At 39.1% G+C, this 25677-nt stretch overlaps 1 protein-coding gene across 1 annotated transcript in view; it reads right to left on the bottom strand.

The window, feature by feature from the left end:
- The window catches only part of ARL8B (ARF like GTPase 8B), a 46723-nt gene extending 25157 nt beyond the window's left edge, over positions 1 to 21566 (bottom strand). Inside the window, exon 1 of the mRNA XM_020968462.2 lies at positions 21247 to 21566. Coding sequence (XP_020824121.1) covers positions 21247 to 21369 — 123 coding nt within the window. The 5' untranslated portion in view covers positions 21370 to 21566. The remainder of the gene's footprint in view (positions 1 to 21246) is intronic.
- Between the last annotated feature and the right edge of the window lie 4111 nt (positions 21567 to 25677).

The raw sequence follows: 25677 nt of genomic DNA, 5'->3' as shown, positions 1-25677 counted from the left end.
GTACAGTCAAGAAAGCACTATATCATTGTTAACTATTATTATGACTAATATCATGTTCTTGCAGAAAAGAATAAGGGCAACATTTTACATAAAACACAAAGTTCTTCATTCTGTCCTCTGGCAATTGCTGGGGCTGCCGCCAGCAAAGCCCACCATCTCTTACAGTTCCTACTTCTCAACTGAACGGATACAACTGTTTGAACTCAACTGAGATGGCTTTCCAAAATCCCAACATGATTTATTTGCTGCTTCTACTTTCATGGCACTGCCATATTTGTGTGTAAGTTTAATTGGAGGACATCCTGTAAAAGATCATTTCTTGAACGGTTTATGTTTTGCTGTTGACTAGCTTTTTCTTTAAAAAAAATCATAAGCCTTTCTCATTATCCATGCAAGATAATTAACCTCTGTCACTCAAAGCAGTCTAGGACCTATTTACTGGTCATCTCCCCTGGCACAGACATAGCTCATAAGTATAAAGGAGGAAACCTCTGCAGAAGGAAGGGGACAAATGTGGTATCTATCTTTAAGTCCAGAGAGAACTGACAGAGTCCTAGGAGTGACTTGTTGTCAGCGGGAACCCACAGGTAAGTAAGCACATGTGTTGTATCCTTGAATTTTTATAGCTTTCTCTATTCCAATAATAAAAACCTGACATGACTACTCACCTGCAAAGTATTTACCCCCTTCTCTTCTCATGGCTAAGAGCTCCCAGGAAGGGTCCCAATTATCTCAAGCTCTGCCATTCCTTATTTATTTCCTTTTCTGCCCAACAACCTTTCAAGGTAGTTACTAATTTATGTACATTGGGATAAAGGCACCTCTTTTTAAAAAATTATGAACATTCAGTTTCATTAGTATGTATAGCCTACAAGAGGGACATGTGATTTCAAGTAAAAATTCATTCGTTTAATGGATTTAAATTTCATCAATCTTTTATACAATTTTTCTCTCAATATCCTCAGAGCATAGGATACTTTGTCTTCCCTTAAAACTACTCCATTCAGATCAGAATACTTTATACAGTGACAATAGTGTAAACAACAATTTTTAAAGATTTAAGAACTCTGAATAATGCCATAACCAATCTTGCCTACAAAAGACTTAGGATGAATTGTTTCCCACCCTTTGATAGAAAGGTTCAGAAAGAGGCACACATTCCAGACAGAGTTACATTTCTTGCAAACAGAGGAGGATTTTTGGTGTGGTTTTTTTAATTTATTTTTTAATTTTTTGAGGGAATGACCGAGTCATAAGAAAGAATGGGGGGGGGCGGAGAAGGTAACAATATTGATACTTAAAAAAAGAGCATCAACAATATTTTAAAAATTCACAGAAGATAACAGAAGCTCAGAAGAAGTCTGATGAACAGGGCAGTGTTGGTAACACCATGTCAAACTGAATATAAACACTTTAAAAACAAGCTGCTCATAAGAGACTCACAGATTCATATACGATGCTCATTCTGTTCTTTACATGTGGAAATGTGAAAATGTCTGTTGATGTTTGTCAACTTTATTATTCTCAAAAAATGAACATTTTTAAAAAAATGAAAAAACCTCAGCACCATGGATAGGTTGTAATGTATCTAATACACAAACTAATTCTTGGTCTTTTCTAACAATGAGCTACTTATCAAAGAAAAAGCCGAAAGTAATACAACATAGCTTATAGATAAGGTCGCCTACCTCTAAACAAGGGAAACAAATTATGGTACTTAACCATGGCCTTCATATGGTCTCTCATCTAGAGCTCCCTTAAAACCTTTGTCAATCTTCAAGTACTGTTCCCATATCTCTAATATTGTAGCTCTCTTCTCCAGTGATTTTTAAGCCTTTTTAAGGTAACCCACACTCAAACTTAACCCCCTCATTTGTTACTATCACATAGAATGTTTCCCTGCAGCAAAATGTTTCAGAAATACTGTTTACTTGATTGTGTATTATGTTTCAATTATTAAAACCCACTATTTTCATGAACTGTTTGAGTAGAAATGGCTGCCTTCACACCATCATACTGCCTAGACTTAAAAGGTGGTACCTAAAGCTGTCTCTGAACACTCTTATGACTCTCTTACTCTATCCTAGAAGCCACAGACACTAACAGAAGGTCTTCACACTGTGGAACAGTGGTGTCCAACATGTGGCTGCTCAACATTCAAGAGTGCAGCCTGAACCAGATTAAACTATCATTTGGAAATAGTTGACAAAGAAAACCACAATAAAGTACAGATAACGTTACATTTTAAAACTAAAAATCTTAAAATTTTCTTTGCATTTTTATAATAATGGAAATGAATAATTTATTACCATGTTTACTAGTCCTTATTTGTTAGTATTGATTAGTGTACTGGTCTTAAAGGAATGATTTTCTCCTCTCAAATATCTAGCTGTTACCAGCAATTTTAGAAGAGGCAGGGAGGTAGGAGTAGGAGGTGAGGAGGGGATTTGTCTGATAATTTGGTGGCCGGCCGGGAGGAAGCTCTGAGGAGAAAAGACAGGAATGTCAGAAAAGAACAGGCATGTGTCAAATTAGGACAGAAATCTGCAGCATGGGGAAGGCAACAATCATAACCTAACCTATATGCACATGAGCAAAGTGGTAAAACTTAGTCTTAGAGTTCACAACCAAGTTACTCTTATTGCAAATCATAATCTGATTTTTGTGGCAAATGCAGAAAAACGTTTATTACAAAGACCTTTGTGATATTTTAGTATTTGAAGGGCTATTAGTGGAAAGTAGAAATGTCCATTTTCCTTTGCATAGTAGCTGTTCTTGTAGTACTGTAGATTATGCATTTTCATTTGACTAAGCACCTTGAAGCACTACACTGTGCATAGGTATGGATCCCCCTGTGCAGTATTGAAGCATGGAGTGGCCTTTGGTTTTTAAGTGGAAGTTTCATTCATTAGCAAAGTACCATGTCAGAGGCAAGCAAAGTTCTAGAGTTAGTATGGAAACTAAGCAGATAAGAGGCTGTTATTTCTGAACAGGGGAAGCCAAAATCGACATGCATAAGGCAGTCCTTACTCTTTTTCTATCCCCGCTCTCCCTATAGCAGGCTCTGTCTTGTGCACCAACCACAAGGAAGTGACAGTCATTCATATTCTGAAATGCAGCCTAGTGGGAGAAGGCTTCATGCCACTTACTCTGGAGGTGCTTTTAAGCACAGTTCATGCAAATGATCTACAATTTTGATCCACAGACCAATGAAATTCATTCTGTGTTAAATAGTATGTAGGAAATTCTATTTTGTTGCTTTCATATTCAATAGGTCTTCGCTACAGGTAAAAAAGGTTAAGAGAAAGAAGAGTCTTTAACTACAACTTATATAAGGTAAGAAAACTATAAACTTATTTATAATTAGAAATATAAAATTATAAATTGTTTTTTAAATTATTTTAATTTTTACTTTACAGGAAGGGTATAAATCATATCTCATTCTAAAAGCAGCAAGAAAAGATCCATACAAGAAGAAAACAGAATTTTTCAGACAAGTTGGGAGCAGAAAACAAGATTTTATGTTTAATTAGTAGACATAGTATTAGCATCTGCAAGGACTATAATTTAAAATGCCAAAATGAAATACACTGTTCTGAGTATGATCAATACTTAGGTAAAAGAAGAGAAATTAAGAAATTTAAAATCTATATTTCAAAATCAACAAAAAGTATTTACAAAAATCCATTAAAATAGCAAGAGTGTGGCACATTAGTCAGAGCTACTTATGTTATTTCAGATTTCATAACTAAACATTCAAAGTATTTTAGTAAAGGTGATTTTGTAAACGAATGTAGGATGGTGAAAGGCACTGAAATTCTTTGTACCAAAAAAGTCTTTTTCAGAGTATTTCATTATCATGAGACACTGTTACAGAAAAAAATTAATGAAACTGCAGCTGACATCATGGAAAATAAATCAAAACTGGAAGTCTGACTTTTTCGATTGTGGTCCAAGTATTAAAGGCCAGACACAAGTAGCCATATTTCTTTGAGCATGTAACAAAAACCTCACTGTGAGTGAGATTCTTTCTCTTATGCTACAGCAGGTGAAGATATTTTAAAGAAAGTACGGGGACTTGTAGAAAAGTGTAATCTTCCATCATCAGAACTAATATGTGTGGCGAAGGTACAGCAGCAAGGACAGGGAAGACAAATGGACTTGTAGCTCAATCACTGGCTAAGCTGAATGAAATTGCTCCTGATGGTCAGTTTCATCATGTTCACTGCTTTATACACCAGCAAATGGTACGTTCAAAAAAAGGGGAAATGCAAAATGTGCTCAAGTTCTTAAAAACAGTGAATTTTATAGGTTCTCAAGGACTGAATCAATGACAGTTTTCTTCATTACTCTTGGAAACTGAAAGTGAGCAGGAAAGTTTATCATACAGAAGTTGGCTGGCTTTGCCATTATCAGGTTTTGAAGAAATTTTGGCAACTTCACCGTGAAATCAAAATGTTTTGAGAACTGAAAAGGGAGTCACCAGAATGATTTAATAATAAGAATTGTTTTCAGGATTTGGCTTTCATTGTAGGCATTATGGGGCATTTAAATGAGTTGAACTGGAAACATTAGGGTCAAAATCAGGCTGTAACATTTATATATGTCTGCGTTAAAGCATTTAAGCTAACATCTGGTCTTTGGGAAAAGAAACAAAAATTTTTTATTTGACTCATTTTCCTACATGTAAAAATTATCAAGAGTAATCTGGGTCTTGCAATTTTAGCAAGTGCCTCACATATTCGGGAATTACTATTTGAATTTGAATCGAAATATGAAGGATTTGAATGTGTGAAAACAATTGTTTACTATTAATTATCTTTTGACGTTGAGAATGAAAAGTAACATTTAAAGGGAACTTATTGAAATTCAATATAACAGCACTAAAAGAAAAGTATAATGAAGCTAGTGTTCCAGATTTGTATTCTTACTTGCCCAGACATTCTGTTGAATTGTGTATGTTTGCTACAAGAATCTTAGCAATGTGCTTGGTAGTATATACCTAAAGGAGCAGCTATTTTCATCCCTGAAGAATATTAAAACTTCATATAGGTAAGATTATCAAATAAGCATTTATTACCCATATTGAAAACTGCATTTGATAAAAAATACAGTCTTTGGAAACTGGGTGATAAAATAGTTTCTGGCAAAAGATGCCAAGTTTCTAGCAAACAATATTAAATTAATTTTAATCTTATTGTAGTGATATAATTTGTAATAATTTTTACTTTTTTTGATATTAAAACAACACTGCATGGTTTTTATCTGTAACGAGTTCCTAACTGCTTCGTATGTAATAAATATAAATACCCATAAAGACTGAAAACAAATTATCTAATAATAATAATATCTAATATTTATGTAGAGCTTACAGTGTGCCAGGCACTGTGCTAAGCACTGTAAAGTTACTGTCTTATTTGATCTTCACAGTAACCCTGAGAGGTATAGGCTATTATTACCCATTTTACTGATGAGGAACCTGAGGCAAATAGGGGTTAAGTGACTTAGCCAGAGTCACAAAGCTAGTAAGTGTCTATGACCAGATTTGAACTCTGGTCTTCCTTACTCCAGGCCTGGTGCTCTATCTACCTAGCTGCTCCTATAATATTATATTAATATCTATAAATTAGCATCTAACATAATAATATAAATTGCCCCATAATATTTTATATATTAGTTTTATCTAGTTCCTATATAATATTAATGTAACATATTAATAAAAATAAATATATAAACATGTGATTTCCAAAATCAATATGCAGTCTGCCTTGGAGGAGGGATCTTTATTTGCAGTTCAGTGGCTTCCATTTTTATTGGAGTTTTACATCACTGCTGGTAAAAGGTCCAGTTTCACTGGGTGACAGTGGTAGATCATTTTCCACATATTAACAGACTACCAACAGATAGTCATGGAATACTACATCACTGAATATTAATCAAATGCCAATTACAGTGTCTCCAAGCTACTACACAGATAGCATTTACTCCTTAGCCATCTACAATCACACTTGCTACCACTACAATAAGCCTAGTGTGGAATAAAGAGTAGGGAGATAGGGATGTTTTCTAGGAATTGTTAAATTTTGTTTCACAAAAATCAAAGAATTTGGGAATTGAAAGGGTCCTTCAGGGGTCATCTAGTCCACTACAAGATACATGACCAAAGCAGTTTGTCACCCACCCTCTGCATGAAGATCCCCAAGAAAAAGAAAGGCACCACCTTTGCAGGAATCCTGTACTACTTTTTGACAGCTGTAATTGCTGGGACTTTTTTCCTGACATTAAGCCTAAATTTATCTCTTTGAAACGTTTATCTGTTACTCCTAGTTCCGTCCTCTGGAACCAAGAAGAACAAATCTAGTTAATCCCTCCTCCACCGAGCTCTTCAAATACCTAAAGATGTTTCCCAGCACCTCCACTACCCTCCCTCAGTTTGTCAGGCTCTCACCTTCTCTAGGCTAAACAAACCCCAGTTCCTTCAACCAATTCTCAAAAGACATAGACTCAAGGTCTGTGCCCATCCTGGCTGCCCTCCTCTGGACACTCCAGCTTGTCAACATTCTTTTTAAACTGTGGCACCCTGAAATGAACAAACCAGATGAGGGCAGAGAACAGCGGGACTATCAATTCCCTATTCCTGGAACCTCTGCCTCTCAGTGCATTATTAGCTTTTGGACTCCAGCATCATATGGTTGACTTGTATTGAGCTTGCAGTCCACTAAAGCTTTCAGATCTTTTCCAAAATAATGGCTAATCATGCAGTTGTAGAACTCTTTTTTTTAACCCAATTGTAAGACTTTATATTTATCCCAATGAATTTCATCTTAATAGATTCTAGACTGACAAGTCCTTCTGGATTCTGTCACCCCTGTTATTAGCTATACCAAGCAAATTAGATAAGGATGCCATCTACACATTTATTCAGGTCATTGACAAAAATATTAAACAGCATAGGACCAAACACAAACTCCTTTAAGTACTCCCTGGAAAACCTCCTGCCTCATTTACATAACTCATTTACAACTGCTTTCTGAATCTAGCAATCCAACCAGTTCTGGATCTTTCTAACTGAATTATCTAATCCAATGGTCTCCAAAATAGAGAGCATGGAATGACTGTAGGGGAAGTTGGTGGGTGAACAACTACTCAGAGGGTGTGAAGACAGGTAATGTCTCACTCTTAAAGCCAATCAGGAGTTTGTCTCCAATACAACTACACCATTCTTCTCAGTAACTGTCCACTCTATACCTTCCCCCTCACCTCCAGGCTTTCCATGGATTCACTAGGTATTAGACTTTCAAGGCAGGAAGGATAGAAGTCAATTTGACCCAGCTACCCCCAGCAAGTGCCTAACCAAATTTCTACCCTCCCACCCCCACCTCAGTGTCCCCATTCACATCTACCCCTGGATCACAACAGTAGCAGGCTCTGTACTGTGGCACAGTTGCTAATAAGTCAATCCCATCACATTTTTTTTTTCATTTTTCAAAGACAATAAGTAGCACAGAATGAACAAATGTAGATAGACAGCAATTCTATTCTTACCTTTCTTAAAAAAAAACAACGCTCTTCTAGAATTTCCTATTTCCTTAGAAGAAATCACCATCTTTCTAATATCCCAGGAACTCAACATGCTCCTTATTCCTGACTCTTCTCTCAACTGAAACTGCTCTCTTCAAAGCTGCCTATCTCTTACTTGCCAAATCTAATAGCCTTTTCTCAATCTGCCTACTTCTTGACCTCCGGGCAGCATTTGCCCACTCTCTCCTCTTGGATATTTCCTGTCTCTTTTCTAGTTTGTTCTGACACTGCTCTTTTGGTCTTCCTACCTTGTCTGACCACTCCTTCTCAGTCCCCTTTGTAACATGATCATCCATATTGTGTCCCCTAACTGTGAATGGACCCCAAGTCTCTGTCTGGAGCCCTTTTCCCATTATAAACTCTCTCTTGCTTATTTCATCAGCTCCCAGGGGTTAATTATGATCTCAATACAGGTGACTCCAGATCTATATACCTGGCCCTAATCTTTCTCCTGAATTCCAGTCCCACATCACAAACTGCCTAACGGACATTTCAAACTGGATGCAGGAAGTATGGGTGGAGAAGGGAGGGGATGGAAAAAGCATTTATTAAGCTCCTACTATATACCAGACACTTGGCTAAGTGCTTCACAAAGATTACCTCATTTGATCTTTACAACAACCCTGGGAAGAAAGTGCTTTATTATCCCCATTTTACAAATGAAGAAACTGAGGCAGCTGGCAGTCAAGTGACTTGCCCAGGGTCACCCAGCTAGCATGTGTCTGAGTCAGGATTTGAATTCAGGTCTTCCTGACTCTAGATCAAAGTGTTCAAATTCAACAAGCTCAAAAAAGAACTCACTACTTTTCTCTCCTCCCAAATACAACTCTTCCAAACTTCCTTGTTATTGATGAGCATACCAATATCCTTTTAGTCACCCAGGCTTATAACCTTTTACCCTTGATCCCTCATATTCCCTCAGTGCACGTTGCCAAATCTTGTTATTTCTGCCTCTCCAATAGCTTACCCACCTCCTCTCTACTCACAAAGCTGCCACCCCAATTCAGGGACTCATTACCTCTCAGCTGCACTATTGGAAAAGCCTCCTAATTGGTCTTCCTAATTCCAGCTGCTCTCCACTTCAATCTCATCCTACACACAGGTGCCCCAAGTGATTTTCCTAAAGCACAAATCTAACCATGTAATCTCCCAATTTAATACACTTCAACAATTATTTCATCTTATCTGTTCTAATTTTAGTTTCCCTTAAGTTTTATAATGTACTGTAGCACATGCAAACAATTATAAATAAGCAAATACACATGTATTGGTATTATTTGCAAAAACTTTTTACTGATAGATATACACACAATTAAAGTTCAGAGACCACCTACCTCATCCACATCTCTCCATCTTCTCCACAAAAACAGTATGAGCTACTTTATCGATGCTTTGCTAAAATCTAGGTCAACTATCTCCACAGGATTTCCCATATCTACTAATTTAATAATCTTGTTAAAAAAGGAAATGAGGTTGGTTTAGCTTGACCATTTCTTGACAAAGTCAGAGTGGCTCTTCATAATAATAACGGCTCCCTTTTCTAAATGTTTGCCAACCATCTTTTTAATGATATGTTCTAGAATTTTCCCTGGAAATCAAAGCCTAACTGGTCAATAGCGTGCAGACTCTGTTCTCTTTTTTTTAACAATGAGGCATATGTCCTTCTACACTCTCACATTAGCTCTCCCATTTTCTGTGACCTCTCAGCTATCACTATCAGCAGCTCAGGGCTTTCAGTCCCTGAGGCTATGGTTCCCCTAGGCCAGGTGACCACAAGGACTTTTAGGTGCTCTTATTATCTCTTCTTTCTCATCTTCAGTATCACTTCCTATTACTCCCAGGACAAAAGTAATTCTCCCTGGCAAAAAACAGAAGCAACAACAGGGCAGTTCAACCTTCTCTTTATTGTTGGTAATTATCAGTCCATGGATTCCCCAAACCTCCTCCCTAGTCTGATCTTTCTCATAAGCCAGCCTTAAAAATCCTTTTGTGTTGTGGTTAGCATCCATGCCAGCCTCAGCCCCTGCTGAGATCCAACACTGATGACGCAGCACTTACGGGCCACATCCCTAAGCCTAATTTTCTTTTACCTGCTTGGGCTCCATCTTTGGGGGACTTTTTTTTTTTAAACCAAACTGGCTGGTCAGTGTCCTATGTATCTGCCGCAGTCCTGCTAGAAAATTCCCATTGTTCCTCCTCATTAGAATTAGTGCAATTATGCAACATCAAGAATGCCTCTTTCATCTTTAGCTTGCTTTCATCACTTTGTCTTGGATTGGTTTTGTGATCTAAGAGAGCACAGACCCTTACACATCTATCTAAAGTCACACAATGACAGGTGGCCCAGCATGGTGAGTAGAAAGCAGGCCTCAGAGCCAGGAAGGTGTGGGTTCAAATCCCACCTCCAGCATATTCTGGTTATATGACTATGGACAAATCATGTAACCTCTGGGTGCTCAGTGGAAGTTACAAAGAAGTAAATTCTTTAAGGCTCCCAAGTTACAACCTAAACTGGTAACTCGAATTTTCTCACTTGGAAGATTCACCATATTGATGAAATGAAAGGTCCTAAAGGTTCCTATTCTGTCCATATGATGAAGAGAACCCATCCCATGTTATTAATTAATAAGAGTCACAGTTCTGTGACAATTAAGAATTTTCAGTAGCTCAATACTGCATTTCACTTTGAATCACTGAAATAAATCATTTCAGAATAAATCGGCAGCCTTTCTACCAGGCAGAAAGCTGGTTAACAAAACTAGGCTATCAATACAGACAAAATCCACACTTCCCAAACCCACCCCATACTCCAAAAGCTATGTTGACATAAATATAAGAATTCACTAGTGAGGAAGCATTGAAAGCTAAAGTAGGAAATGTGGATTTTGGGGGGAGCTAGATGGCACAGTGGATAGAGCACCGGCCCTGGATTCAGGAGGACCTGAGTTCAAATCCGGCCTCAGACACATAACACATACTAGATGTGTGACCCTGGGCAAGTCACTTAACCCCACTGCCTAGCCAAAAGAAAAAAAAAGGAAATGTGGATTTTTTAAGAGTTAGTACAACCCTTATGAGACTTGGAGTACAATGGATGCCACCAAAAGCCAAATGAAATTACAGAGACACAAGTTAAAGATATAATGGATATAATCCATGAATAGTCACCACCAATTTCTGAACTGGGTAATTCATGCCATTAATGAGTTCAACTTGTCAAATGCTAAAAACTAGAATGTGCAAACACGTCCTGAGCTGCTCCTCTCTAGGTGACCACTTAAACCCAAGGTTGCTGCTCTCAATGAGCACATGACCTCTAAGATCCCAGGCAAATCAAAATGACCCTAGAGCAGAATCAGGTCACCAAAACTAAGCCAGGGCATTTTAACTCAGCTCTAAATGCACATGTGGACAGGCTAAGTCACAAGAAACACTGTCAACAGTGTCACAGCCAGTAAGGGTACAATTATAAGGGAGTTAAACCACATACTTTACAGTAACTGATTACAGCATAGGCTGGTTCTTTTATGAGCAGTAAGAAGATGCACAAAGGAATGGAAGGGAGCAGCTATAAGGACCCAGAGCAATTAAATAAAAGACCACAAACAAACCAGGTGTGAAAAGGACTAAGGATCATGTAACAATCCTTCCAGCTAACTAGGCTCAAATGGTAAAGTGATCAGTGTAAAATCTGAGTCTAAGGAAAATAAGGAAATGCAGGATATCAAAACACAAAGACCAAAGACTTAAAGAAACTCAGAAAAATCCCAGGTGTTGACAGCCTTTAAGTTTAAAATAGGCAAATGTGTCAAAATAGTCTTCTGTGAAAAGACAGTAGCCAAATTCAAGCTAGCCCCATGTTTCATAGAAGATGTGACTATTTCCATTAAAATCTAATTAAAAATATCTCGCAAGCCTGCAAGCAAATGAGTCATGTTAAGTGTACAGTCTTCAGAGGAAGCTAGGTGGCACAAGGGATAGAGCACTAGGGTCAGGAAGACCTAAGTTCAAATGTGACCCCAAACATACTAGCTCTGGGATCCTAGGCAAGTCACTTCACCTCGGTCTGCCTCAGCGTCCTCATCTCTAAAAGCACTCACCTCCCATAATTGTTGTGAAGATAAAATGAGATGTTTAAGTGCTCTTTAAATCTCAAAGCACTATAAAGTGCTGGTTATCATCATCATCATCATCATCATCATCATCATCATCATTATCATCTTTATCGAGCACTCCAGAGGAATACAATTTAAATTAATGACCACTTCAGTTAGTCTTCATTTTTGGCCACAGACAAATGTGGCTTTAAGTCATTAAGTATCAGCAAACTGATCTTTCAAGAAGATACTCCCTTCTCTAAGAAAGGGAGCACCTAGAACCCACTGCCCAAAGATTAGTCACATCCCTCATACCACAAGTGTCTCCTAGGCCCTGCCTTCACCCCCCAGGGTCTTTATGCAGAATGTCTCAAAAGCTGTTTTATTTTTCCAACCAGGTCATCCAAGGGATATTAAAAAAACTCTCCCCATGGAGGGACACTGAGTCACCCAACATTTAGGGTGATAGTCCCAATGGCCTAGTTTATCATCATGCATGCACCATGGCCCCAAAACTGAGAAGTCTGGGCCCAGGGTGATATACAGCTGGGCTGCCAGTTTCAGAGCCTGCAATGGCTGCACCTACTAACACAAGGGTCTGCTGACTGACACCAGTTCCTCTGCAGACTTTCAATAAATTTCACTTCATTATATAACCCTAAACATCTCAAGTACCTCATTTCCTGTACTCTGAAACAAAAGCTGTGATTGATAAGCCCATCATCAGACTAACAAATCTTAAGTAAATAATTCACATAGTATAAACTCTATTTAAGCCACTGGATACAGAATGAAATCCAACTGACCTTCTTTCAAGGGTCAATATGTTGTTTAAAAAAATGGTAAAGAAATACAGATAGGAGTTGGTCTCACAGGGACAGGTGAGTGAGGCTGTGGATACAAGGATGGGATCTGGAGGCAGAAAGCCGTGATTTCAAATATGACCACAGACAGGCATTTATGAGTTGTGTGACCGTGGCCAAGACACTTTACCTCAGTCTACCTATAAAATGGAGATAACTCAACCTCCTCATTGTGAGGATCAGGTTAGATCATGTTTTAAAAGCTGTTTGCAAACATTAAAGGGCTACATAGAAATGCTAGCTATCTCACCTCTCCTGGTTTCTTTTCTAATACACGCCATTTTAAAAGGATATAAATGCTATCAATTTGCACAGGCACACTGCAGATACAAAATTTGCTTTAACTGGGAAAAAAAAAAGAGGACTCAGTAATCACAGGATTTAATCTAGAACTTAAACTCCAAGGACAGACAACAGGGAACATAAGCCAGAAAGGGTGACAGATTACACAAATTCATGCTCTCCTGCATGTATCAAATTTACATACATTCTAGTTTTTCTTCCTACTAACTAGAAAGAGTTAGGCAAAGGGGGTAGAGTCTCTGAAAGTTTAAAGGTATAAAACATTTGCTGCCTCCTGAAGAGTCTCTTAATTTTCAGCCTGACGATTTATGTATAGTTGGTTGAAAATGGGCTTTATTAGTAGTTTAATAACAGATTTCTACAGTGATTTAAGATTTGTGAAGCAATATTTACACACACAAACACAGCACGCATATACACACATACATCTCCTCTAAGTCTTACAAATTACCCTTTGACATTTGTATTACAAGTATTATTTTACAGATGAAGAACTGAGGCTCTAGGGGGTTTTAGTGACTTTTCCATGAGCACATAGCTACTAAGTATCTTCAATACTTCAAAGACTATGACTTCATTTACGTAGTTAACTCGGTCCATTAAAACAAATCTCATCCCCTCCACACCTTAGTAAACTGTCTTCAATTGCTGTTGCTGAAAATATCCACCACCTTTTTGATGGAGAGCTTCTCTGGCCTTGGCCAGACTGACTAGTTGACAACAAACTCAGGATCCCTGCCCAGCCACATCATCGGCTCTAGCAGCACACCCTTCAATTACCCAAGCTCACCTACACAGGATGCTGGGGCATTACTGAAATTGGGCTTTAGCACAAAGACTTTATCAGGAACACTACAAAAACACAAAGGTTGTTGAGATCTATTCAGTATTGCATGAAATAGCTGTTTTGAGAGATGTTTTTTCCCCCCAACAAAATCTCAACGTTATTCTCTTATCAAAAGTTATACTTACATGGAAAACAAACACAAAAGCCCACTTCCCTGGAGAATCTAAATTCTACAGGTTTAGTAATGTACCTCCAAGTGCCTTCCCCTTCTTTCAGTGCAGACTCAGAAATACAGTCTACCTTAGGCACTACTGCTGGCACAAAAACGTTTGTTAAATAGGAAACTTACCCAAATTTTACTTCATCTTAGCTCGCCTTTAAAAGAGACATGCTGGTTTCATGGGCAGTGTCTGAAATCATACACAGCACTGAAACTCTGATGGAGCTACGATTTTATTGATAAAGACAGATTTTCCTACTTCTTCCCAGCAATACCAAATGAGCTTGAGTATAAATCCTCCAATTGAAGTTATTATTAATAAAATCTTAATTAGTTGGATTACTAATTATTTACAAATGAAGCTTGAGGGTTAGAGTTTAAATCACTTTTCCTAAATCCTTACGACTAGCCAATGGAAGAATGAGAATTTTCTGCTTCCCTACTTCAATTCAGAGAAAATATTCATTAAAACAAGTTATTATTACAATAGTACATCTTCCAATAATAAGTATATCAAGTCTTATTTCATCTTCTAAGATAATCAAATTCAATGTATAATTATGTACCTCACACAAATTACTACCACAACCTTGAAATATAATTGATCTTTTGCAAATTACCCAGTGTTAAATTTACAAGTGTTCAGAAATTTCTGAATTAAAAATAAATCAAAATAATCCAATTAATAAACCTAAAAGGTAAATGCATTTTAAAAAAAACTAAACTGTCAAGAATTCTCTGTTCAAGAGAATCTGAACGATTCTCATTATTGTTCAACATTTTCCAAATATATCCTCTCACAGAATCTTCACGTGCTCAAATTTTGAGGCTCAACATAAAAATTCTTATCCTTAAAGCAACTCTTAACTGGCAAGAAAAGCCTTCAATAAGAGCTAGCAAGTATCATCTTTGCCAATCACCTTGTAATGCTATAGAAATTAGGTTATGGCAATACAGCCTCTTCAGTATTAAAGGGCATTTTTCATCCCTTCATGTGAAGAGAAACCTCCAAATGCAAAGAGAGATCTAGCATCTGAAGCCTCTTTCACCAGAAGTTATTTAAAGAAGGAAGAACAGGAAAACAGGATTATTTTTAAAAGAACACAAAAACTGGTTTTTAAATTAAAAACAAAACAAAAAGACCTGTCCACTGCAGGACATCAAAAGGAATATCATCTTGTTGAAAAGGCTGGTCAAATGCTGAAATCAGATCCATACACAAGAGTCATATCTAATTTAAGAAACAGTGTAAGCTTAACAGCATAACAAAATGGAGTGCCTGTGTTTTTACTTAAAGCAACTGACACTTGAACCTAAAATTTTTAACCCAAAACAAGATTTTAATGCAGGTTCAAATATACCTTTGGAAGTGGTATCTAAATCTATCTAAATCAGTATCTAAAGTGTGTCATTTAAATCTAAATGCTTTTGTATATAAGTCCATGTTTTTCCTCTTAATTCAGAAGAGAAATACCTTCTACTTACTGTATTTCCAGTCCCAATATATTAATTATTTATAGAGTCAAATACAACAGTTAAGTAATAATCTAGCATCAATTAAAAATAACCAATGCTTCAATGCTCTTTTATCACACTGATGTGGGAACTTCCTCAAGTGCTACAGATTTCCAACACATCCATGTCTTCTCATCCTCTTCATGTCCTTTGTTAAATCTTCCATAGAAGATCCGACCAACATGCTGGGTGCTCTTCCTCTAGATCTCTGTATTTTGTGAGGTTACCAATGGAGCACACTGCTGTCCATTTCTTAAACTTTACACTCAGCACATGACTGGCCCCCTCCTTTTCAAATTTTACAGCTCTCAGATATCTTCTAACAATCTTTCTAACAAATAATTCTTCAATGGTAACATCATACAGTTTGTTTATTGCCCACCACAAATCTCTCCAACGCCACTCATGGACCTATAATTTAATCCTTCAGAGATTATGGTATCACAGGATTCCCAATCATATGGCATCACCCAACGACAGTAAATGAAAGATTAGTTTAATAATCCCAGATATTTTCAGAAATCATTTGCTTTGTGAAACTGCTTGGAATTAATCAAAAACTATTGGAGATCCTCAAATCAGTCAGTGTGATGCTCTAGTCTCCACCAAACAGCATAAGCTCAGGTAAGGCATGAAGAGAATAAGTAACATTACAGTTCTGCAAGATGAACTACTAGAGTCTAGCCCACTAATAATTTTAAAACCAATTAATGCTAATATAGTGCCACAACAACTAGAAAGAGTAAGTTATATTTACACAAATTGCCTGCCAGCTTAACAAAGAAACTGGAAAAAACCATACATTCCATTTTATAGCCCAAGTCTTACTAGTAATAAGCTTCCGAAGAACCAATTTAACACAGAAGAGGGATATTCTCTATAAATTCAAAAATACTCACTGCTCTGCTACTGGGCTTTCTCCCAGAAAAATAAGCAAATTTTACCCTAAAATGTAAAAGTGCACAATGGCAAATCTATAACTTTAAAAGAGCAAAATCTGCTCAATCACCTAAATGGCCAAATTACCTAAATACCAACTTTATTTCCCATAGAAGTCACGAATTTTTAATTGATATTCAATGGATACTGTGATTTGGGGCAACTTACAAGGTACAACAGGCTACAAAATAACCTCTTTAAAGAAGGCAGCAATTTTAAATGCAATAAAAGTCATTTTTAAAAAAATTCAGACCTTTGATTGCACTGATAGGTTAGAAAACATGTCAACAGAAAAGATAGGCCAGTAGATAAATAAAACTGAGCTAAGTCCCTAGGGACAAGGCACAACCAGCAGTGGGGCACATACAAAAGTAGAGGGTGACACTGCCTGTGCAATGCTGAAGAAGCTGAGAGGTAAGTGACATGGTCCTCGACTTTAAGGAGCTTCTGCTCTAGCATAGAAATGGGCATATGAACAAAAACAACTATAACGTGAAACAAGAGAAAAGTGCATATAACAAGCATTGAGAGGCAGCATGAGTAGAGGCTGGATCAAAACCCTGACTTTGCATCTCAGCTGGAGAGAATCACTTTCCTTGTCCTGGCCTAACTGTGCCCAACTGTATAATCAGAAGAGTTGGACTAGGACAGGACTTCTTAACTTCTCTTGGGTAAAGTACCCCTTTGCAAGTCTGGTGAAGCCTAAGGATGCTTTCTCAGAAATGTTTTTAAATGCATAAAAGAAAATACATAGGAATGCAAAGGATATCAATTACATTGAAACAGTTGTCAAAATATTGGAAAAAACAAGTCCCTGGATCACAGTTAAGAACCCCTGCACTAGAGCATCCCTAAGGCCTCTTCCAGCCCTAGATATATTCTCCTAATTGCTAGGAGAGCTCCAAGGAGGAAGACAACTTGTGGCAGGGGTTTCAGAGTCCTAAAGCTCCTCATGCAGACTCCAGGACACTCAGAACTAATAACATGCTAAACCTCTAGCATAAGTCAACTGCATCTTACACGCCATCAACATTCCCCTCTTTAGTTACCTCTAGATTTGTACACATCACTTAACTGGGATTTTCCTTTAAAAATTACTTTTATCACTTTTTAATGAAAAAATTGAGCAAACTATTCAATCTATAGTTAATTGCTGTTTTAAGGAGATAAAGGTAACACTGTAACTCAATTACATTCAGTAAGTTTCTATTTGTAATATTTTAATAGGAACTACCTATTCTCTTCCTTAAATCTTTTCAGAATGGCTTCTCTAGGCTTCCCACTAATCTTGAATCAAAGGATGCAAAATGTCTAAATTTAACATGCTACTGACATTCTAATAAGCAGTTCCTAAGGGTTTAGAGAGCAGCTAGGTGACAGAGTAGATAGAGCATCAGGCCTGGAAGGAAGACTTGAGTTCAAATGCAGCCTCAGACACTTGCTAGCTGTGACTCTGGACAAGTCACTTAACTCTGACTACCTCAGTTTCCTCATCTACAAAATGAGATAGAGAAGAAAACGGCAAACCACTCCAGTATCTTTGCCAAGAAAACCCCAGATGGGATCATGAAGAGTCAGACATGACTGAAACAACTGAACAACAAAAGGGCTCAGAAAGCAATCCAATATTCCAATTAGTTTGTGTGTTTACCTAACACTTCACACAGTATGCTTCTTTGGCACAAACGCAAAAACAGAAATGTCATATCACTTGAGTCAAAGTCAATTGATACAGAATGTTGGAAGGCCAATGAAGAAAGACCAATCGTGATAGTTCAAGCCCAGCTAGAGCCACAGACACAAAGGAAAAATTTGCCAAGATTACCTTTTAACACCATTACTATCAAAGTGCTAAGGGAGATATAAATGAAAGCTTGTAGAATGTCTAGAGTGCACAAGGCTCTCTCATTAAACACATACTTCATGAGGAATTTGTGAACACTATAAACTTCCTATAAATACAAGAATTCTAATTAAATGGAGATTACTCAACATACATCACACACACATCACACTGTAAACAGACCACATGATGTATTGTGAAATAACTGTTTAAACAGAAGACTTTGCATTTCCTTTGAGTTTAGGAGTTTTTCATTCCTTAATACCTTCATTAGGAAATGCAGAGATCAATAAAACTTTTCTCTTTATAGAAGTAAAATGGTTGGACTACATTCATAAAAACTTCCGTTTTTAAATTCTTAATTTCCTAAGTTTATAATCTCCCTCCAACTCAGAGGTTCTTAACCTAGGGTCTGTTAACTTCTTATTTTTTTTAAATAACTGTATTTAAATATAATTAGTTTCCCTTTGCAACCTTATGTATTTGATTTTACGCATTTAAAAACATAATTCTGAAGAGAGATGTCCCTAGGCTCCACCAAATTACCAAAGGGGGCCATGACACACAAACAGCTTAAGAAACCCTGTCCTATATTAACGCCTTAAATCACTAATAAGGGTTATGAGCATTTATCTTTACCAAAAAAAGAATAATTAATTTTATTTAAAGGAATAACAATTAAAACAACATTATTTTGATTTGACTGAAAGTTGATTTGGAAGTCGAATGACTCCAAAATGGCAATTAGCTTCAACTAAAGCATTTAAGTCTTGTGAGAAGCAAGTATTTAATATATGTTTGATGAATTAAACATTCAGTTTTCATTAATGAAATATTATAGTCTAAACATCTGTATTTTTAAGTTGAATTCTAAAAATTAAACTTTTTAAAAATCACAGGACAGAGATTCCTAAAGTTATTTTTAAGTTTCTGAAAGAATACATGAATTTTTTAATAAGTAAAGAAATTGTCCTTTGAAATAAAAATTCTAAAATTAATTCTTGATATTAAATTTCACAACTTAACACGTTTAAGGTCTCTTTTTTTAAAGAAAAAGATATTAGTATGAGCTAAAGTTATAGTCCAGATTTTATCTCATAACATTGTACATTATTAGTATCCAAAGACCATCTAGTATCACACTGATAGCATTCAATGGATTAATTTACTTGCAGAATTCCAACTTAATTCAAGAGGTTCTGAAATATTGTAAAATGATCTTCTGGAAAAGTACAGGATACCATTAAGTGACAACCAATCAACTAAAAAAAAAGTCAACTGAGAACTGAAAAAGGAGTGATTTCCTGGATATTTTTTCTAAAATTGTCCTGCTTTTATATGAAATACCTGTACAGAATATCACCAGCACTCAGAAAAAGTGTTCAGAAGTGTAAAAAGCTTTCTTAAGATTTCAAAAGTTAGCTGTTTCTTTGGCAAAAAATTATCACGAGTAATAATGCTTTTCTGCAAAGGATTCACAATCTTTTCAAAAGGACAAAAATCACAAAATAAACTCCAATTTTCATCTGTTACAATCAAAACAAAGCTAGGGTGATCAAAAGAGCCAAAAAAGGATTAACCTTACTTTCACCTGGCCTAAAGCTTCATCTTTTTTTACATCACATTTAAATTTTGTGCAACTGCTAGTCTTCTAAGTAACCTAAATGTCTACTCCTTTGAATAGAATTAAGATATATATAGATATACATACATGTAATAAACAGTGGTGATTATTCCAAATTTGAAAAGTAACTTCTATATAAAATGAGCTCTAAAGAAGTGTGAGCATTACTCCTGCTAGCAATAGTAATTCCCTCAAAGGAACTCCTATTGCTGGGTTTTAAGAAAGGTTATGCTTTAATTTCAGCTAGATGCTGTATTTGAATTCACCAAGTGTTAGTCCTTGCAGTAAGATGGCAATGGGAATGATTAAGTGTCACAGGTTACCTAGCTTCTTCAACACAAGAGAGGAACTACTGAATCATTCTTGTTGCCAAACCAGTTGAGCAGCTTGTGTTCTGTCAAATGGCGATTTCTAAAGCCGGCTGAAAAGCGCCAGGTCTACTACAGTTTCCTTCAAGATCTTTCCAAAGCTCAAATACCTGGCCATTAGGATCCAAGGACCCCAACCTGTCAAACAACATACATTCCTATAGCTTTCCCCCCAAAATCACAAACTTCACAACAAGTATTCTCCCGTCCATACACTGAATCAGTACTAAATGCCATCACAACTGCTCATATATAACTCCCAGGCACTGCTCCTAGAGGAACCCGACAGCATCAGGATGACACCCAGGGCCGGCCCCACCTACACTGCCTTCTCCCCCTCCCCCAGGTCACCACAATCCCGGACCCACACCCTCTTCCTCCAGCAGGACAACAATCACATTTCGGCAAAGACGAATTTCGCAGAATTTAGGTTATCTTCCTCATCTCGACAATTTCCACGAGAGCTGAGATCTTTAAGCCCTTGAATATACCGGCCCGATATTTTTACCGGCATCCTCTCTCTCATCTCTGACTCCTGGCCTCCCGGGCTCCCTTCAAGTTCCAGCTAAAATCCCCCTTTTTACAGGACATCTTTCTCGATCCCGTCTTAAAGCTAGTGCCCTCCCCCTGTTAATTACCCCCCATTTATCCAGCTCTATCTTACATACACATAGTCGTTTGCTAGCGCGAACAATTATGTTTGCATTAGCCCCCGCCCCGCCCCCCCATTAGACCGTGGGTACAGCCTTTTGCCTTTCTTTGCAGCTCCTACTCAGCACTATGACTAGGTGGCACATAGTAGGCGCTTAATATAAGTAGAGTCAGACTGCCAGCATCCCTCCCCCTACTCCCACAGGCCCTATAATGACAACATTAAAGAGGACAAGGATTAAAGGAAACCGGCGGCCGGCCCGGGGAGGGGTGCTGAGGGAAATAGACCCCACCGTTACCATCCACATTCAGAAAGCGCCTACTACGCGCTGGGCGCGGGACCCCTGAGTCTCTCTCGGCCTGGCAGGGTAGGGCTCCGGGAACGGCCACCTACGGGGAGGGGGGGAGGGGCCCGCCCTGCGTCCGCGCCCCCGGGGCCCTGGCGGGGCGCTTACCGCGATGACATTGACGAAGGTGGTCTTGCCCGAGTACTGCAGCCCCACCAACGTCAGCTCCATCTCCTCCTTCCAGAAGAGCGAGCGGAACCAGTCCAGGAGCCGGGAGATGAGCGCCAGCATGATGGCGGGGGCGGGCGGCTTGCACGCGAGCGACACGGATCCCCCACGCCAACGGCTCGGCCGGCCCGGGGAAGCGACGCGGACGGGGACGGGGACACGGACACACACAGGGCTACGCGCAGAGGCGGCGGCGGCGGCGGCGGCCGGAGCCAGGAAGCCGAGAGAGCGGTCATATGACTCGGCCTCCCTTCCACGCCCCGCCGGCCTGCGCCTACAGCAAGAGCGGCGCACCTCCGCCGGCGCGCCTGCCTCGGAGCCCACAGCGCCCCCTGCCTGCCGGCCCGTCGCGGGAGGCCCGAAAGTCGTCCTACGTGCCCCGACCGGCCCCGGAGAGCGTCATAGCGCGAGCTCCTGTCAATCATCCTATCCTAACTCTCCCACAGAGAGCTGTAGCTCCATTAGTTCCTGCAGCCCTTCCTTTTATGATGATGCAGGAGGAGGAGGAGGAGGAGGAGGAGGGGAGGAGGAGGAGGGGAGGGGGAGGAGGAGGAGGGAGGAGGGGGGAGGAGGGAGGAGGAGGAGGAGGAGGGGAGGAGGAGGTCCAGCAAGCAAAACTGCCCAGTACTCTTCCTAAGAGTAGTAGTGCAGCGTCGAAGGCTATGCCCAGTTGAGTAACTTTGGGGACATTATTCCAAATTCCATTCCAGAATAGTAGCAGCACCATAGGACGTGGCCAATATGACAATGAATATTTGTTACAAGGTTTTCTTTTTCGATTTTTTTTTCCTGGGAGGGGGAGAGGAGGGGGAAAGGGAAGAAGTGGGGAAAAAAATAAATGTTAACTGAAAAAAAATTATTAAAGAATTCCCCAAGTAATTCCTTGTTAATAAAATATATTATGGAGAAATGGATTAAAAGAGGCCATCAAAGAAATGCAAAAAAAGAATACAGTGCTCTTTCTCACAGCACTTTCTTAGTATAAAAAAAGCTAGCATTTATATAGTGCTTTAAGGCTGCCAAAGTTATGCTATTTTTATGTGCAGTTGTAAATTATGTTATTAATAATCTGTAAAGTTAAGTTACTTGATATACTATTTATTTGCAAAGTTGTATAATGTGTTATTTGCAAAGTTATGTTTTATATTATGTTTATTTGCATAATTGTTATGTGCTATTTCATGTAGTCCTCACAGCAATCGGGTGAGACAGAATGCCATTATGAACCTGCATTTTGCAGATAAGGAAAATGAAGTTGAAAGAGATTAAGTGATTTGCCCAAGGTCACTCACACAGCTAGTAAATGTCTAAGGCAGGATTGAAATCAGGTCTTCTTGACTCCCAAGTCTACAGCTCTATCCACTATGCCACCTAGCTGCCACTAAAATATATTGGACTGAAAGATACTTTGACTTCAGATGCCAACATTACCTTCCCCCAGCAAGGTAATTATGGGTGACTCACTTAAATTAACATAACTTCAGTTTCCTTACTTGTAAAAATGGGGAATGATTACAATTATACTGAGATTTAACATAACATAGTGAATACAGGACAAGTCCTGTTGTAAGGAAGACCTGGGGTCCTGTCCTGTCTCTTGAAAAAGTCTGACTGTGTGACCATCTCCCAGACAACTCTCTAAGATGCTTGATTACAGAAGAGTTATAGATTTGCATCAGAGGAAGGAGTTTCCACACCAGGAGTATGGAACTGACGAAAGCATAGGTCTAGACTGCACACTTTAACCTTTCTCCTACCTACCCTTCAAGAAAAAAAAAAAGATAAAGAAAAGAAACCTCAATCCCAACCCCTCCAAAATGCTTGCACTGTCTACTTCATAGAGTTGTTGTCTCTAAAGTATTTTGCAAACTTTAAAGGGCTATGGCAACATGTGATTGACCTTGTCAGCATATTTGGAGACACCTTATTTCCCAGAGCTAAGGCCCAGTGAGCAGGCTGTGCCCTAAGCTTAGCATAGCAACAGTCCTCTGTATTATGGATGATCTCACCTTCTGGCAAAGTGTATTGCTTTGATCAGTACCAGGTGTTCACTGAGGGATTTATGATTTTCATATTAATCAATAACTGTTTAGATTTATTGGAGCTCCCTCTATTTATCAGGGACCTGAAAGCCAGAAGCAGGTGACATGCTGCAACCTAAAGCCATCCATCACATCTCCTCACGTGTTCACAATCCGTGTTTCTTATAACTGCCAAGTGAACCGAACCAGATACTGCACTCCTGTTCCTGCCATGCTAACCCTGGTTCTGCACCCCACTGAACAATCACAAGGCTCAACAACCCTTAAGACTTCAGACAATCAACTTAGAGACTGTTCTCACAGTCTGCTGTGGCAACTGTTTACTCAGGACCTAATAATGATTGTGTTGTGGTCCAACGCCTTTGTGGTTTTCATGTATATAAGCACTACTTCTGCCCCAGCAAATTAAGCCCTCCTTCTCAGGAAGGTGGACTTCCACTTGGAAGTGTTTTCCTCACTCTGAAATTAATTAAACTTCTGTTTGATTCCTGACTCTCCTGTCCCTAGCCTGCTTTGTTCAGCTGCAGCCACCCATGGTTTAGAGACTGGTTCCAATCTGGTTAACATTAATTGGTGCCAGAAGTGGGATTGAATGGAACCAGGCCAAGTGGACTTTCCAGTGCCAATACAAATATACTAGGCGCCACCAGAGATTTCTCCAGAGTCCAACTTCCCCAACCCTCATCTAGTGAGTCCACCACCTTTGTTCCTGCTCCATTCCTCGGGCTCATGCTTTGATTGAGCTCACCTTTCTTTGTGAGGAAAACTCCAAGGCCTCTCCTGTGTCCCCATTTGTCTCGGGTCTCTCTGGCCTCTGTCACAGAGACACTCTGTGTGTGTCTCTGTAAAATTGAAACTACATATCTAACTGCACACCTCATAAAACTGGTGTGCCTCTGCAGAACTGGTTCTGTTTGTATCTGTTATGCCATTTTCTCTGTGCCTGTGTCTCTGTGTTTGTAAACTGTCTGTGTTGTGTTTGTGTTGTGAGCTACATTCTGTTACCTTGAAAGATTTAAAATGCAGCCAGCCAGAAAAACTTCTAAAGGCTTTGGCCAGGGAGTTTAGAACACTGGGAGAGATTAATGAACTTTCATAGTTGAAGTAAAACTTCCAGTAAGCAAGACTGACCTCCAATTTAGGCTTTCCAAGGGAGATTAGGTTATAACAAAAGAGAAAGAGAGAAAAACCTATAATTCACTTTTTTCTGTTATTTCAACATTGCCCAGGTTGGAATAACAGAAATAAAGTCAAATAATCAAAGCTGTCAAAATGCTAAAAAGATCTTGGTAGATTAAGGAGTTTAGAAATTCATCATTTTAAGATTGCAGGGGAGAGGGGGGCGGAGCCAAGATGTCAGAGTGAAAGCAGTGACTGGCTTGAGCTCTCCCTCAAACCCCTCGAAATACTCATAAAAATGGCTCTAAACAAATTCTGAAGCAGCAGAACCCACAAAAAGACAGAGTGAAAAAAATTTCCAGCCCAAGACAACCCGAATGGTTGATCAGAAAGCTGGGAGCACAGCTCAGCATGGCATGGGTACGCAGGCCGCAGAAAACCTGGAGCAGGCCTCAGAGGACTGAATCTCAGGCAGCTATGGAGGTTTCCAGACTCCTCAATCCACGAATGCCAAAGACAACTTAGAAGGTCAGTGGGAAAAGTCTGTTTCTGCAGTGCTGAGAGAGGAAGGGGGGGTCTCAGCTCCATTCCCCAAGAGCGTGGCCCTGGGGGGGGCAGCTGCTTCCCAAGCTTCCGCCCCATAACCTAAGGAGGAATCCAGTGGCTTATCAGAGAGGGATTGCAGGGATCTCTTTGGCAGTGCTGAGGCAGGAATCTCTTGCTTTGACCGTGTTTGGATCTGGGTCATAGTTCTGGGCTGCAGTGCTGGGGTGAGGAGGAGTGCTGGCGTGGTGGAGCTTGTAGTGGCTGTGGAGAGGAACCCCTTCTCACAGTTACAGGACAGAAAGGAATACTTGTGGTCACAGGCCAGGAAAGAAGTAAACACCTCACCCCTTATCATACCACCTTGGAAGAACTGAAAATTTACAGGTCCCTAGAAGTATCTCTCTGGAAACAGCTATACAAACCCCTGAAGCTTGGGCAGTACATTCACCACATTGGAAGCAGATTCGTACCTTAACAAAGAGTTTAAAACTCAAGTAATTGGCCGGGATCATGAGCAAGCAGCACAAAAAGAGTCAGACTATATTATCTTACTTTGGTGAAAAAGAAGATCAAAATATACAAACAGAAGAACACAGCAAAGTCAAAGCTCCTACATCCAAAGCCTCCAAGAAAAATATGAATCAGTTCCAGGCCTTGGAAGAGA

The sequence above is a fragment of the Phascolarctos cinereus genome, unplaced genomic scaffold (genome assembly GCF_003287225.1).
Source record: "Phascolarctos cinereus isolate Bilbo 61053 unplaced genomic scaffold, phaCin_HiC Scaffold_4;HRSCAF=312, whole genome shotgun sequence".
Lineage (NCBI taxonomy): Eukaryota > Metazoa > Chordata > Mammalia > Diprotodontia > Phascolarctidae > Phascolarctos > Phascolarctos cinereus.
The sequence above is the reverse complement of the archived record's forward strand: the minus strand, read 5'-3'. Positions and strand labels throughout refer to the sequence as shown.